Source organism: Ascidiella aspersa, chromosome 8 (assembly GCF_963924565.1).
Source record: "Ascidiella aspersa chromosome 8, kaAscAspe10.2, whole genome shotgun sequence".
In the NCBI taxonomy this organism is placed as follows: domain Eukaryota; kingdom Metazoa; phylum Chordata; class Ascidiacea; order Phlebobranchia; family Ascidiidae; genus Ascidiella; species Ascidiella aspersa.
The window spans coordinates 19,769,384-19,785,328 of NC_139454.1; the positions used below are offsets into that span (position 1 = coordinate 19,769,384).

The 15,945-nt window shown below is 35.9% G+C and overlaps 1 protein-coding gene across 1 annotated transcript in view; it reads left to right on the plus strand.

Moving 5' to 3' along the window:
* Nucleotides 1–5,777: 5,777 nt before the first annotated feature.
* LOC146136756 (uncharacterized) overlaps nt 5,778–15,945 on the plus strand; it is a 37,015-nt gene continuing 26,847 nt past the window's right edge. Inside the window, exon 1 of the mRNA XM_083396246.1 lies at nt 5,778–5,933. Coding sequence (XP_083252372.1) covers nt 5,778–5,933 — 156 coding nt within the window. The remainder of the gene's footprint in view (nt 5,934–15,945) is intronic.

Sequence of the window (15,945 nt, forward strand, 5' to 3'; positions counted from 1 at the left end):
TAGTGGGGAATACACATTTTTTTTAAATACAAACACCAATTTTATCTAAATATATTAACACTGATAAAGCAGCATTTAATTAAAAGCTTAGACACCTTTATCCTCAAAAACTCGCCATCTAACATAATTATACACCATTGGCCTGATACGACATCTTAATGCAGAAATGTTGCTTAAGAAATATTCCCTCAAAACAAATCAACTAAATAGAATTACAACCACGATTTTTCGCTTTCAACCATCGTTTGCACTCAGCAAATTAACATTTAGAAAAGTCTAACGCCCATTGCAATACCACGCGTCAAGCGAATGTACATTTTTGTCGGTCGGATATGGCAAGCCAAGTGGCCCCGGGCCTTGAAAGATCTCAACATCAACTCTACTGTATCTCTCCTTGTATATACATCAACAGGCGTCATGATTTGCAGCCGACATTTGAATTTTTCAGTTGACATTTAAAACTTTACGCCGTTAAGTCACCACCTGGCTCCAAACTAACTTTAATAGAGTTGCGTGACGGTTTCTTTTGGTTATGTTTTTCCCAATGTAAAGGTGTAACGGTTTGCAGTGATATATATCGCCTCTGATTTTTTATGTAGTATAAATGACCGCTGATGATTTCACCATCGAATTACGTAGTCCATAACCCCATCATGACGTGTAATCGCTACAATAAGTTTAAACTATTCCGTGTGAAAGTGGAAATTTGCCCTTATGACTAGCACTCTGATTATAGAATTTGGCAAAAGCAGTTAATTTGTTTAAGACAGTGGTTCTCAAAGTATGGGTCGCGACCCAAACATGGGTCGCGCAGGGTCAAAAAATGGGTCGCTCTATAGTGATTCAATCCTGCGCAAACGAAATTTTCGCATTTTATTTTTCAAATATTTTCAATTGAATCAAAACTGAATTATCGCATGATAAGCTTTTCACGTGACTTTAAATCTATAACCTGGATTATTGCATCATAAATGGTTTTATGAATGTTTTGATGGCATCCAGCTACAGTAGCTGCTAAAACTGGTGTAAGCTTTTAGTCACCAAACAAGCCACGCTGACTAATATAAAGAAAAATAAACAAGTCACGCTGACAAATATAAAGAAAAATTCAGTTTCACCAATCACACTAAAATAAAGCGATCATTTGTTTGTTATCATCATTGTTTCATAGAACTGTGTACTACATCTCGTTGTCGTTGTCTTTATTTCATGCACATCAGAAAAAGTAAATTTTTTGATGTTTGTTTGAGGCTTGGGTCGTGAGATGTTCGTAAAACTCAGATTTGGGTCGCGCTCAAAAAAGTTTGAGAACCACTGGTTTTAGGAGGAAGATTTTAACATGTTTTCTGATAAAAAATAGACTGCGTTTGATTAAGAGGCTAAAGCGTAGTTATGCTTAGATCTTTATTGCAACTACTAGTTTAACGTAATTATTTCAGACTTGCCCAAACAAACTGCGTTTACTTAAATCCCAGTTATAATTAGGGAGCTGTTTATCACCGCCATTATACCTTTGACTTTGATTGATGAGTTTATAATAATAAAGTTCAAGGCGGGCCCAAATATCTACTGGCTAGACACTTAGCTAAACATCCTAAATTTCAATTTGAATTGCTTTTAATTAAGGCGGTTGTGTAAAGATCACTTAAAACTACCAGAAAAAACATTTCCTTTGTTTGGAAAAACGCTAAAGTTTATTAACTTTTTAATTTGAATTAGCTTTTTATGTTAGATATGGGTTTCGAAAAAAATGTAGCTTAAAAATGGATTAGAAAATGTTTAATCTGACTTACAATTACATAATATTGAAACGATTTATTTTCGATGGTTTTGCGGGTACATGACGAGTGCAAACTGTGAAAAGCTAAATTTTGTGGTGTATTTAACGCTATTTCGTTGACGCCATTTCGCGTTTTAATGTAGCCCAATTTTCCAACTAACAATAAAAAATCTGTTCGAGTTCGACGTAATTCACCCTGAAGAAGGCGACTTGAGTTCGAGGAAACTTTAGAAAGAAATTTAATTTACAAAAGAACTGTTTGGTTATTAGTAGTATGCCTGGTATCAACTGTTTACTAAAAAATGCATTATTTTTCGTTCCATCCTTGTTGTCAGGCTACATTTGGAACTTTCTCTTAAACTGTTGTTAACTGATTTGCATCAAAACATTTCATACCGATTTGAGGGCGTTCGCGCAGGAGTTGGAATCGCGACAATATTAGAACGCTCGCCGATTATCTCATTTGATTACGTCATAGGAGAGCGACGCGTCATTTTAGGGTGGGTTCAAGGGTTCGAGCAAATTGTTTATTTAAATACCTGAAAAACACTGCAAATATATACATCACAAAAGAAAGCGAATATACAAGGACGTATTTCTACATTTGTTTTCTGATAAATATGATTGTCTGAAGTGAATCCGTCTTATTGATTTGAAGCTTATATTCTACACTTTTTTTTCTTTATTACAAAAACATAGCATTTATTGAATTTCAAGAAGGAAAAGTTGTCCGCCAAGTAAGAAAACTATGGCTTAGTAAAAAAGAACCGCTCCATAGTAATATTGGTACAAAACCGAAGCAAAAGTATAATGAATTTCTTGCCGGAATGCACAAAAAAATGTAGAGATGACGTCACAAAGTTACGTCATCAAGAGACGTATAAAACAAGTTACTGAAGGACTGAAATCTAAATTTAAATACATTAAGAAGATGATGAATTGGTAAAAAGGTCCATGACGTTATAAAAAAACATTTATAAGCAAAATATTGGTTTTCCAGGACTCGGCCTATTTTACCGCTCTCCCAAAGTACTATAGTAAAGTGGGTTACCTCAAGACTTTTTTATTATCGCATTATTGCTTTAGGGGGCCACATAAAAAATTCAAGCAGAACTTTCAGGCATATAGCTGACCGACTTGTACGTAAAAGAGATTACCAAAATAACTATTTTAAGTTGGTTAATGGCTCAAATGTATGCGACTTGTCTGGATCGATCGTGGTTAATTTGTCACGACCGGCGTTTTAGTCACTTTCTGGAAGTTACCAAGTCGTTTCGAAATGTAACTTACAAGCCTTAGTCACGATGTATTACACCAGAAACAAAATCGCCCGCTGTTAAATTTGACGTTGGTTAATTTCCTGGAAATTTTAAATCCATGACAATATTTTCTAATCGGCGGCATATATTTGTTTGACCTATTTGTCATTTTTTTTTGTCAATTTTCATGTATTGATAGAAAATGGAGGTTGTTGCATTATATTGATGAAATGTTTTTTTTTGTTTAATCCACGAAGAAATGTACAACTCAAGCGAAGCAATGCAATTGCAATTTGTGATTTTAAATTCCTTGACGGCGCACTTTAATGATTTCAAGTGAAAATTTTACAAACCAGGGATGACAAAACTTAAAACTTTCAAAGTACTTGTATTATCTATAACCATGAAACACCAATCCCTTAACTGCATAAGTGTATGATCACATCCGTTAATTCTTGCAAAGTTACCAAATCAATGAAGAATGTAGATAGAAAAACGCATCTCCAGTTAAACAGGCCTTTAACTTAACCTGAAGTTGATTTAAATTATGTCTGACTTGAATAATCCAGTTCTGGTGTTCCGAAAGAACTGGATAGGAGAAAAACGCTTTCGTCATAATGATCGTTGTTACGTAATCGACCTGACGCCATGCTTTTACACCTACTCGGATCCAACAAATGGTAGCTGCTAGCGATGGCAACTCTGCTCAGGGCACTAAATGACCTGGAATCGGGTTTTTAACCCGTTTTTAAGAGCGTTAAAACAGCAAAGGCTTGTACTTAATTTCTCTGTAACTAATGTCAGAGGCCAGCTGCCCGTAAATTTGTTTTTAACGCACCAACAAAAAAGGTAGTTTAAAAACGAAGGCTTTTCAGTACACACTTGGGTCTCCCATGCATCCTCTCGGCAACAAAATTGCATTCGTACCAACAACATATAATAAGAAATTGTTCCTTAATAAACTGAAACATACATATACACAATGTGTAATTTTTTTGATCAAGCCCGTCGTACTGGCCAGCGATAACGGCACCCATACATACTACACAAGATGCTAACGGAATGGTTTACCGATATCAATCAGCCTGATAAGTTTCCTTGAAAAATTCTAGCTTGTCTTGTCTTTTAAAATAGAAACGATTAAGATGGATGTTGCATTTTTGGTGATTTAGTCTTTACTTTTATAAGGCTTGAACAAATAATGTCGGGCATATTTGTTTTTAGCGAATACAGATGGACTTGAATGATCAACCTCTTGTATTCGTTTTCCATACGGATTTTCAACTCAAAGATTATTTTTCCACATTGTTGTAAACAAGTCTTGAAAAGATCTTGATTTGAAAATAACTTAAGTTCCAGTCAAGTCATTTTTCAAAATAGCTTAAGTCCAAGTCAGTTTTTCTTACACAAATAAATAACAAGTCAGGCCCATTCAAGTCATTATGAGGGCAAGTCAACTTTAAGCGAGGCATTTTTTATAAAAATAAAAGTTAAACTATATTAAAGTGGTAAACTCGACCGATTAAGAGCAATAACTGAACTAAAAAATATCACAAGCGCAATATTTAGCAGATAAATGGTTTGATGTGCAATAAAATAAATAGTTCAATGTTGTGACAAAATCCTTAATGAAAACAGTTCGTTTTAACCCAAGTCATTTTGTTCTCAGATTACGTCAAATAATTTGTCTAACAGATTTTCAGCCAAGTCAAATTATTTTGTCCAAAAGACTCAAGACAAGTCATTTTTAAACAGCGAGTTAAATGTACCTAAGTCAAGTCATTGTTTCTTTTCTTTTCCTAAATCATTACAACAATATTTTTCTGCGATTATCATACTGCTGTAAGGATTAATTGTGGGTTGTCTGTGAGACACGAGAATTAGGGCTTCCCGGTCGAAAGGCGCCCCGTTTCGAAATAAGCAGGTTATGCACGTTAAAAGAAATCGTGCCTGTCGTTCAGGGAATGTGGGTTAAACGACCCGAAGCTAAGCGTCGCTTGTAAGGAGAAGGCTAATTTGCCTAGTTATTAGCGTTGGCGACACATCAGAACCGAACCGCGATACGTCGAATAATTTCCAATTCGCCGCAATTCTGACGCAACGGCGACCCCAATTAGCCAAACACGGGCGCCTAATCGGTAAATTGGCGCACCTCAGCACCGCTATAAGAAGGCCCGGTGGATTGGTTGAGAGTCAAACTGGAATTGGCATCGGCCAAACCAACCAGTAGAACTGAGAAGGATTTTCTGAAGATGTAGCGTTGTGCTTTGGCGGCTTACTCGACTTTACAAAGTGCAAGGTTTCAAGTTGCATCGCAAATTACTTTGATATTTATCGTGGCTAAAATGAGTGTAAAGTTTACGATTAAGATTTTAGAGAAATGTTTAACCTGCCTATTCACCTATAAATCTCTATATGTTCACTGCGATAACCTTAATGTTTTTTTTTAACGCTTTAGCATTCAGAGATAAGCTAGTTTAGCCAAAATTACGCCAAAGCGGCATGTGTGAATTGCAACCAAAGGAAAGTTATTTTTTATTGGCCAAATCAACTAGTAGAAGTGAGGAGGATTTTCTCCAGTTGTAGTTTGGTACTTTGGCGGGTAAAAAAGCAATATGTAAAAAAACAAAATTCGTATCAAAATCGACCGGTTACAACAACTATAAAAATTTATCGTCAGCAATCTTTGTTTTCAGTTTTTTGTTGTGTTAAATCGATTGAAACACGAATCCACTGAAATGAATTCACTCGCCAGTCTTCTGTATTTGGCCGCATTTGGCGCCCTTGCGCACGCGGTCGTTTTCCCAGCGGCTCCTGTGAACATCAGCGTCACACCCGGAAGTACGGGCGTGCAAATCGACTGGGATGACGTAGAAGGAGCTGAACAATATGTGGTGAGTGGATATTTTTACTGAATTTTTATATTCAATCTTAAGTATAAAGTAAGGGAACCTTCGAGTAAGGTTTAAATATAAACATTAACTGATCTGTGATCATGATGACAAGTGCACATCAAATCCTCTTTATTACTTCCTTACAGATCCGTGTGTAGTGTATTAAAAATAAAAAAATAACAAAATAACATTAAAATAACAACTGAAGGTAAATTATTTTTGTTTAGTACATATTAAATTTTTTATTGCACAGTCGCCCTTTTTAGGAAAAAAACATGCGAAACTTCAAAACTGACGCTTTTTAAGTCAAAGTCAAATTTCGTTAAATGTTTGTTACGTTCCTGAAAAAAAAACAGTTATTTTCCAATATTCCTAAGTTCGATTTCAACGATTTTTTTTCTTCTCAAGAACATTTGAAAAGCAACATAATTTATTCATTGTAAAAGTGACTGTAAAGTGGCTTTATTTTAAGTCTTGTTTTGTTGGGTCTTTAAACTAAATTAGACAATTTTGTATTACGATTTTTGCAATTTCTTATGCTGTAAGAAGAATATCAAGGGCTTTGAAATTCTTATTACGTCTTACTACAACGTCCAACCATTATACTCCAAAGGTTTCTTATGCAATTCTAAATATTCCTCCGTAACTTGAACAAAAAAAACGAATTCTAATCGCTTGGAAATGTCAACCAGGTGATGTTGGACGGACAACTTCAGCAAGTTCTGGCTGAAGGCAGCGACGCTTCGTTCGGAGGACTCAATATGTCAACCTCGTACACTGGTCAGATCCAGGCTCTTGACGCTAACGAAACTGAAGGGAACGTGGCTACATTCGGCTTCAAGACCGGTAAGAACCTTCTGAAAATAAATTATAACAAAATATCGCACTATATTGCGATTGTCAGCAAGTGGCGACTACAACTTTAAAAGAAAGAAAATTATTCTTTAGACTTTTCTCACAACCAAAGTAAAATATTTCTCTTCTTTTTTAAACATAAAAAAATAGTGACTATGGTTGTGCTAGAAAGGCTAACGAATGCTTGATAACAAATTTACAAGACTTGCAAAAGTAGAATCGTTGACTAAGATTTAAAAAATCCAAAGAACTACCGTTTTACAGGGAAAAAGCCCTAACTAAATAAAACTTAACAAAATTGTTTGTTTTAGTTGACTAAAATCATGACAATAATTGGTAAAGTTTGCGATTTTTGCTAATCAAACTGTTTTATATATCACCTTATGCCGGAAAACGTGTGGATATCTCTTTATTAATTTTAACATCTGATGTTGAAACGTTCGAAATGCTACCTATACTTCTATATGGCCTTTGATATTTCTCATTCGTCTGACCAAAACCGCCAACTAGTATGCTTCAAAACTTATGAAATCTGTTAAACACTACGTATTTTGTTTGTGCAGTGATGAGCCCAGTTGAAGGCCTCGAAGTAAAAGCTGCCACCGAGACATCTATCGACATCGAGTGGATGCCAAAGAACAACACCAACAGCTACGAGGTCACAGTATTCGACACCGAGGATCAGCAAACCGGTTAGTACACTTAAAATATAAAAAAGTGAATTTTTGAATTTGTTAAATCACAAAAAAAAATAAAAAAAATGAGACCACTGGTGTTTCTCTTAAATTAAAAAAAACTTTGTTTTGTGGCCTCAAACTTTCGTTTTTAAAACTTGATTGTGTTTTTCGAGTTATAAAAATCTATCCTAAAGTAATAAACGCTTAAAATTTGAGTTATTTAAACAAAATAAAAATGAAGTTTAAACTTTAAACACAAAGTTAGAAAATGATAAGTTAGTTTAATCGACGACGTCACGCTTCGTATCGATGTCGTCACGACTTTTGCCGCTTAAAAGCGTCAGCTTTGGATGACATCATTCAATATGTGACGTCATACTTTACAGGTGCCAGCGTGAGCGTTTCCGGAACTTCAGCGATGATCAGTGGCCTTGAAGCGATGACGTTTTACAAGATCTACGTCACCGCTGTCGGGTCTTACGGAAGAAGCGAGATGGCCATGCTTCGGTGAGTATTGAAACGGCTGGTGGTTGGCAGTGTGGGAACGGCGTTTCTGTACATTACAGTCGAACTTTTTTGATAAAACAGGTTTAACTTGAAGTTCCAGATTTTTAGACTTTGATCAATCCGTTTGTTAGATTGCGCTTTAAGGTTAAAATTTAGGACAAGTCGTCAAAATTGTTGCTACAAGTTTAATAAAGTGGAAGTTTATTCTTGATGTTCATCGCAATTTGCAAAGCATTATCCGAAAATCACGTATTACGATAATCAAAAAATTGTTACTTTTCGCATGTCATTTTATCACTTTCAAGCAAGTACGCATAACAACGAAGAGGCCACTTAATTTGGTAAGCCGGTTATTTCACCTGGTATATTCTTTTGTTTCAGCACTCGAACCGACGGATCTGGAGTTGTAATGACAGCTTTCTGGGAGGGAGATGATAAAGTTATAGGAGGCGAAGGAATGGTTTACAGGTGATTAATTTACAGAAATCCAGTAGTAGTTTACAAAAATTAGCCGGAAGAACAATTTTCCAATTGTTACAGAAATCCGTTCGCTAAAACCCAAGTGTTAAGTATTTTTGGCACTACACAGTAAGACTGAAGGAATTTAGCGATCCCCTAAAATAGTTCATGTATCTCCTAAGTGACTGAAACACGTCATATACACAATGTGTTCTATCTGTGATTAAGCCCTTCTGGATTCCTACTGTCTAAGTACAACAGCAGCACACATTATATGGTACAAACCGCCTGTGTAGCTCAGTTGGTAGAACGACGCTTCCGGTTTGTCCAGAGGTCGTGAGTTCGAACCTCACCGCAGGCTTGTTGTTTATCTAGCCCTGCCTTGCTTTCACTGTAGTTCGTTTAGTAAATCTCCAGTTTAGGGAAATGGTATTTAAATATTTGTTCCATGTTATCTGAAAAGCCGTTTCTTATATTTTATTGTGTTTTCAGGCCTCTTACGATCCCGCCAGGAATCTACAAGATCGGAGTCCAGCTTCCTTGCCACGTCGCCAAAGCCAAGGTGAGCACTTTTACAATAGCAAAAATTTTTAACAAAAGACTTGGATGGAAAAGAAGTGTTTTCATTAGGATTTTTTTTAAATTGGGTCATTTATCTCAATTTTTCTCATAAAACAATTTGCTTGCTTTACGTTGCCTTTTTTTGTTTAAGTTATTGCTCATAATCGAACAAGTTTACCAATTTTAACAGTTTAAAGGACTTGACTTGAATTGACTTGTTAATGATTTAAAAAGACTTGACTGGGACTTAAGTATTTTACAAACAACTTGTCTGGGACTTATTAATCTTCCAAATAACTTCACTGGGACTTCAGTATTTTACAAATGACTTGACTGGTTCTTAAGGCATTTTACAAATAGCTCGACTGGGACTTGAGTTAAAAAAAACTTGTTTCAACAATTCCCTTCTCCACTTAGTTCTGGAACGCTAAGCTTGACAAGGACAACTCGGAAATGTCCACCGGATACTACCAGCTTTACCAGCGCAAAAGCTGGATGCGACGCAAGGCTGAGATCGGAATGTTCTTCCACTTCGGAAACGAATCGTAAGTTAAAAAATCTCTTTATTACAGTGATTTGCCAATTGTGTGCCCCGAGAAAATAAATTTTAAAAAATAAGATTCCACTTCCCGAGTCAGACTCCGATCAAAAAAATAAGCCCGAGTCAGACTTCCGAGTCCCGAGTCAGGCTAAATACGCGATTTCGTATTAGGGCGTTTATCTAGTGCATTTCGCTGTAATAGGAGAAAGTTATATTAGGATTGGATAAGTTTGCCGTGATTTTAAAATTACTTAGTGTATTTTTGTATCGGATCGGCACTGATACCACCATAGTATCGGACGAGAACCGATACTACCAATTGTAATCGGGTATCGGGTATCGGCTCCGATCCGATTTTATCGGTCATCCCAATATTTTGGTACTACATCCGCATCGATGCCATCCTAGTATCGGACGAGTCCCGATACTACCACTTGGAATCGGTTATCGGCTCCGATCCGATATTATCGGTCATCCCTACTTAGTATTTTTCACAACTGTTTTTATTCTTTTAGAACTTGCGACTTCCTCAACAACAGCATCGCCGTGACGTTTGGTGATGACGTCACATCTCCCAAAGTCGTGCTCCCCGAGACCTTCACTCGTGAGTAATAATTATTATGGTTGAAACTCCGCAACGCTAGTTATGTGGGTCTAAAAACTTTTTTACATTTGCTAAAAACGAAGCAAAAAACTTATTAGTTTGATGCATATACAAACAAAACCGTAATTAAAAGATTTTTAGACCAACCAGTGATAGAATAACAAATTTTACTTAAAAGAAACGACAAAGTTTAGAGCACGTGCAAATAAAATAAAATTGCAAAAGTATTTCTGACAATAAATCACAAATAAAGTTGAAAAAAGAATTGAAAAATCAAGTTTACAATGATACAGGGTGGCAGCATATTAACTCCTCTGATATTAGGGTAGTTTTGGTGCAATTTCATTTTTAATTCAAATACCTGATATCTAATATTGAAAATAAAACACTAAACCCTTAATAAAAAAGGCTAAAAAACTAATACCGATCATCATTATTATTGTTCTGCAGCGATCAACCACACACAGTATGAATGGACTGATGTTAACGCAACAGTTGAGTCTGCTGGTTGGCTCAAGTTCGACCTGGCATCTGTCTACCATGGAGCCAACGCTGTAAGTATTAATAACCCTGAGTTTGTACACTCGTCGTGGTTTAAACAATGTTTTGTTGTTTAAAAGTAGAACACTTTGCTCGTAGACTTTATCTTACGCTTTCAGAGACTAAATACAGCTTTTACACGAAGTCAATAATCCTGCGAAAAGGGTCACACTAACATGGAGAATTCAAGGGGCTAATTAAGATTTTGCGGCTAAATGGGAACTGTCTTGGCACTTTTGAGTTTATTGGAAAAACATAATTTTATTCAATTTGGTGTTTTATGCCAGCCACACCTTAATGCTTCTAACATCAGATTATATTTTTAACATTCTGAAAAGCAATCGAATATAAAGTTCAAACACTTTTTCTTACTTTCCTTTAAAAACAAAAAGTGCCAGAAAAAAGAGTTGTTTGTAGATTTTGTCAGGACACCCTTATGGCATACTTTGCCAGTGAAATCGTTTTAACGTGACGTTGTTTTTTCACCAGGGCGACGAGACAAACACCACCATCGAGAAGCCAAACATTGGAGAGTTTGTGATTGTGCTTAACACGGGAGCTGGCTGCCCAGGTGGAATTACAATCAACGTAAGAACCTCTTTCAAACCGAATCGTTTGCAGTAGGGATGATTTAAAACGGCAGAACACAATTAATTACCCGGGAGAGAGTTGACAACGCCTGAAACGTATTAGCTACAATTGCAACTTTTTTTTGGTACTTTAAATTTTATTCCGAAACTGATAACATAAAAGAATCGCGACCCAAATGACACCATTATTGTAAAAATTGAGGATATAAAAATCCTTATTACTAAGATGTGAGGTCGCAATATGCTCAAGCGTTAAACAATTTAGTTACCAACGACTGTTAACCTAATATGCTTTAAAATGTAACCTGTCGATGTAGAAATCACTCCGTTGGATCACATATCATTGCTGAAATTACTCTGTTAATTTGGCATCGGATACACCAAAGTATCGAACGAGTACCTCAACTACCACTTGGCTCCGATATAAACATCCCCAATTTCAATTAAAGTAATCACATTAAAACAACCAATAAAAAACAAATAATAAACCAATATGTCAGTCTGCATTCTTTTTTGAGCTTCTTGATTTAAAACACATGTATCTAACCAGTATTACTATACTTCAGCTTTCTTGGGGCCTGACATTGCGCGACACAACCAACATGGCAGTTGCAGCAAATATGATGTACTTTACCCAGGAAGGAGCTCAGTGGACCGACCGAAGGCCAGGTAAGAATCGAAAAAAAACACGTTTCTCTGACATCTCCCAGCCGCAGCCTCTTTATTTTGCGTTTTTCGAATACCTTTTTACTGCAGGGGTTCTTAAACTGGGGTCCATGGACCCTTTGGGGTACATAAACTAGTTTTTGGAAAAAACAAATTGTAGTAATCAATTTTTCTAAGGAAAGGGTTTAATTAAAAATAAAACGTTTTAGCACTAAATGTATTTGGCTCCATTCTACTTGAATCATCAGCATATTGCTGGAAGTCCATTTGTATTGTGACGTAAATTTATAAAATAGCAAAAAAAAAATTAGGGGTCCGAGGTAGACATGTTTTCAGCTATATCACTGCCAACAGCATGTCTTTAAATCAAATATAAAAAAAAATTCTCAAATTTTAAAAGTTTTTAATTGTTTTACAGGTTTGGTGTACGGTTACGACGCAGCAGTTTGCCCAGATCGTACGACTATGGAAGTTTCGGTGATGGCCGGGGGAACCATGATCGACACGATCCACAAGCAACCCATGTCTGAAACAGTTGCCTAAGCCAGCTTCTTACCTATTTATTGGACTCTATTATGTTCCCAATCGTATCATTGCGTGCACTTGTTTTTCAATCCACTCAAAACCGCTAACTGATTTGAACCTGAAAGAAATTTGAAATTGTAAGGAAATTTTCCCGCTTTTAATTTACCTTAAAGGATTGTGAAACCTACAGCTTTGTCGGTGAAACTGTTCGAGCAATTTTAAATTATTTAAGCATACGTTGACATTTAAATACTAAAGAATGAACGTGTTTTTGAATTTGTGATCATTTGTGTTCTGTTTGTAATAATCCATCAACTGAAATGTCGTGATTTGGCGAAAACAACTGCTATCTACTCATACTGTATTAATAACGTCATAAATACGCTTCGAAAAACTTAAATACGCTCCATGATTTTTTATTGATAACCAACATTTGACCTTTTTATGCTTTCGCTCATTTGATATCCTGCATCGAACATTGTCGTTGCTATATCTGAAAGAAAAAATGAAATAAAAGTGCGATTGGAAATGTATAACCTCAAGTGTTGCTTTTAAATTGTGCTTGGCAGATTGTTCAAATTGTGGCAGTTAATGAATATGCTGTGGCAGTTTAAGTAAAAATTAAATAATGGTTTGCAGCATTTGAAAGTCCATTATACACCTGCGTGCTGATGTAATCAGTGCTTATAAGGTTACACAGGGACAACGACAAATTGTATACCTAAGGCTTAATTCCCTAATTGACCACTACCTCCAGTTAACCTCACATGCTATCAGTGTACTGATATCTGTCACTTAATTTCAAGCTTTATGCATTAGTAGATTTTAATTGAGAGATGTATAATAATAGGTTAGTTGACAAATTAACTTAATGAATCTAATAGTTGTTGCAATATGTATTTTTAGAAGCAATTAATCTATAGTCATAATTTTGACCCCAATTCACCTTTACCAGCTAAACAACTATCAGTAGTAGCCTAGCCCTAGCTAATAGGATAGATATATTTTTGAAGGCACAAAATTAACCTTGATAGACCAAGTGATTAGATAAACAATTTTTTTTAATGTGTTTCGAACATTAATGGCGTCTAAAGCCATATAAAACTATCTAATCATTATATTAAGGCTACATTACTTCGGTATGAGAAGGGAAAGAATACAGCCGAATATCGAATATGTACAGATACAAACCTAGTAATAGAGAATCTGCCTGAACTGCACTATCGTCGAATTAAAAAAAAACAAAAAAAAATTATAATCTGTTTAGACGCAGATTAAATATCAAAGCCCATGCAGAAGTAGGCAGTATATTTTGTGAGCCTTTTTTGTGAAAAGAATATATCGAAAAGTTCGTACAATACGCGTTGAATCTCAGAAATTACATTGGATTTAATGTACCCTCAATATTGAGCGCTAAATAACGTAATATTTACAAATGTTATTTAACTAATTACAGATATCGTTTTATATTATATCTATGATGTTCATATTATCACGCATTTTAAGAAATGAATTCGGAATATAGTGGCTTCAAATTTTAAGTTTCATTGTGTTTATATGGAATTACTTTTCATATACCAAATGTATAGGGGTCACCGGAGGCTTGTGAGTGTTTAGTTCCCTACAGGGGTTAATCCTGTCCAGACAGCAATTCATTACCAAATGTTAATTACATTTTATACCAATTATATGATGAACAAAGCAGTTTTCGGTGTGTAGCGTTAAGCAAATTGATTATACAATACGACGAACACACTAAATTACAAGTTGAAATGGTGAAGCGACGGTCCCGGTGCAACCGTAGGTCGTGAGTTCAAACCTCACTGCTGGCTATTTTTTTCTATCTTGGTCTTGCTTGCACTATGATGCTTAATAAGTCTTTCTCAAGGCATCTTGCGTACTATATATGAGTTCCCTTATAGTTGGCCAATACTACTCCAAAAGGGCTTGATCAAAATACAAATTGTGTATTATTTATGTTTCAGTTACTGACAATACGAAGAATTGTAGTGCCGTAGTCATATAGTCGACCAATGGGATCTTAAGTACGTCAGAATGTCGCTAGAAAGTAATAACTTTCTAAAACTCAAGGAAGCACACTCAGTCGGTCGCCTCAAACAACTGGTTAGAATTGTTCAAACCGACTTTTGGTACAAATTTTTGGCGTTATCGTAGAAAATTTGTTTAGGCGCCAAACAGATTTCTGCACAAATAAAACTAATGTCTGATGCCCAGGTATATACAAGCACGTGTTATATTCGAAGGGGTTGACGCCCCAAGCAGCGGCAATAACAAATTTGCAATTTTTTTCCTAATAACTAAAAAACAGCTTTTCTACAGCAAGTTAGAAAAACTGGCTGATGAAAGTTTAGGAAAGGTGAAGTGTGCCGTATTGATATCGAACTAAAAAATACATTATTCCAAGGGCAGATCCAGGGGGGCACCAGACCATGAAAAAAACTTTATCCCGCAAAAACTTCAGTTTTTGTTAATTTTATTATATGAATAAAAGTAAAATAACGCAAACTGGGAAAGATCATGGCTACAAAAAACTTTATTTTTTTGTTAATTTTACTAAAAAAAATGTAAAAAAATGGCAAAATTATTTTATTTTCCGACATTTTTTTCAGCCCAAGTGCATACTATACAGCGCTTCTTAACCAGGTTTTCAGAATAAATTTTTATCGAACAAATCTCTATTATGAATAATAATATGCATTTTGATATGTTACCAATGCGTCATGTCTCATCTTAAATAAAAAGCTTTGTCTATTAAAAGCAAATATACCTAATTTTGTCGCGCTTCGCTCGATTTAGACAGGATTAACAGCACATTTGCACGCGCGCCCCCTCAAAGCAGAAACAAATATAGCTCCGTCCGTTCTAGCGGTGTCTATGATTTGAAAGCTTGGTGCAAGTTAAAGGAAAAAACATCCTAAACCTAAGTGTGACTTTTTAAACAATATAAAAGGTCGATTATAATTTTTGTACTTGCCGATTGGTTGTATTTGTTTTACGTCATGGGCACTCAATTAAAACATTTCAAAGAATAAAGGCTTTGAAAATGCGTCGCCCCCACTTTAACACATACAATCGTGATTAAAATTCAACCTCTAATACCGGTTGGCTTGGTAGAAATGCGGCCTACCATACACAAACTACGTAAAAATCGTTTTTTCTCGTTTCGTCGCGTTATATCACTTATATTGCCTCCCACCTAATTGCGTGAGCGCTAAACGTAACAAACGCTCTCTGTGATGCAACAAGCCGACGCTTTGATGATCGCCTCGTGGACAAACTTCCCGACGCATGACCCAAAGCCATTGTCACGTTCGCTCACATTATGACGTCACAATAAGCACAATTAGCTTCGCGCGGCGACGCTCGCCTCTAATTGGCCGCACGCCAGAAAGATATAAAAACAGGCGATTGCCAAGACAAGAGCAGATTCGGCTTAAGTTCATTAACTAAGTAACAACTAATGTTT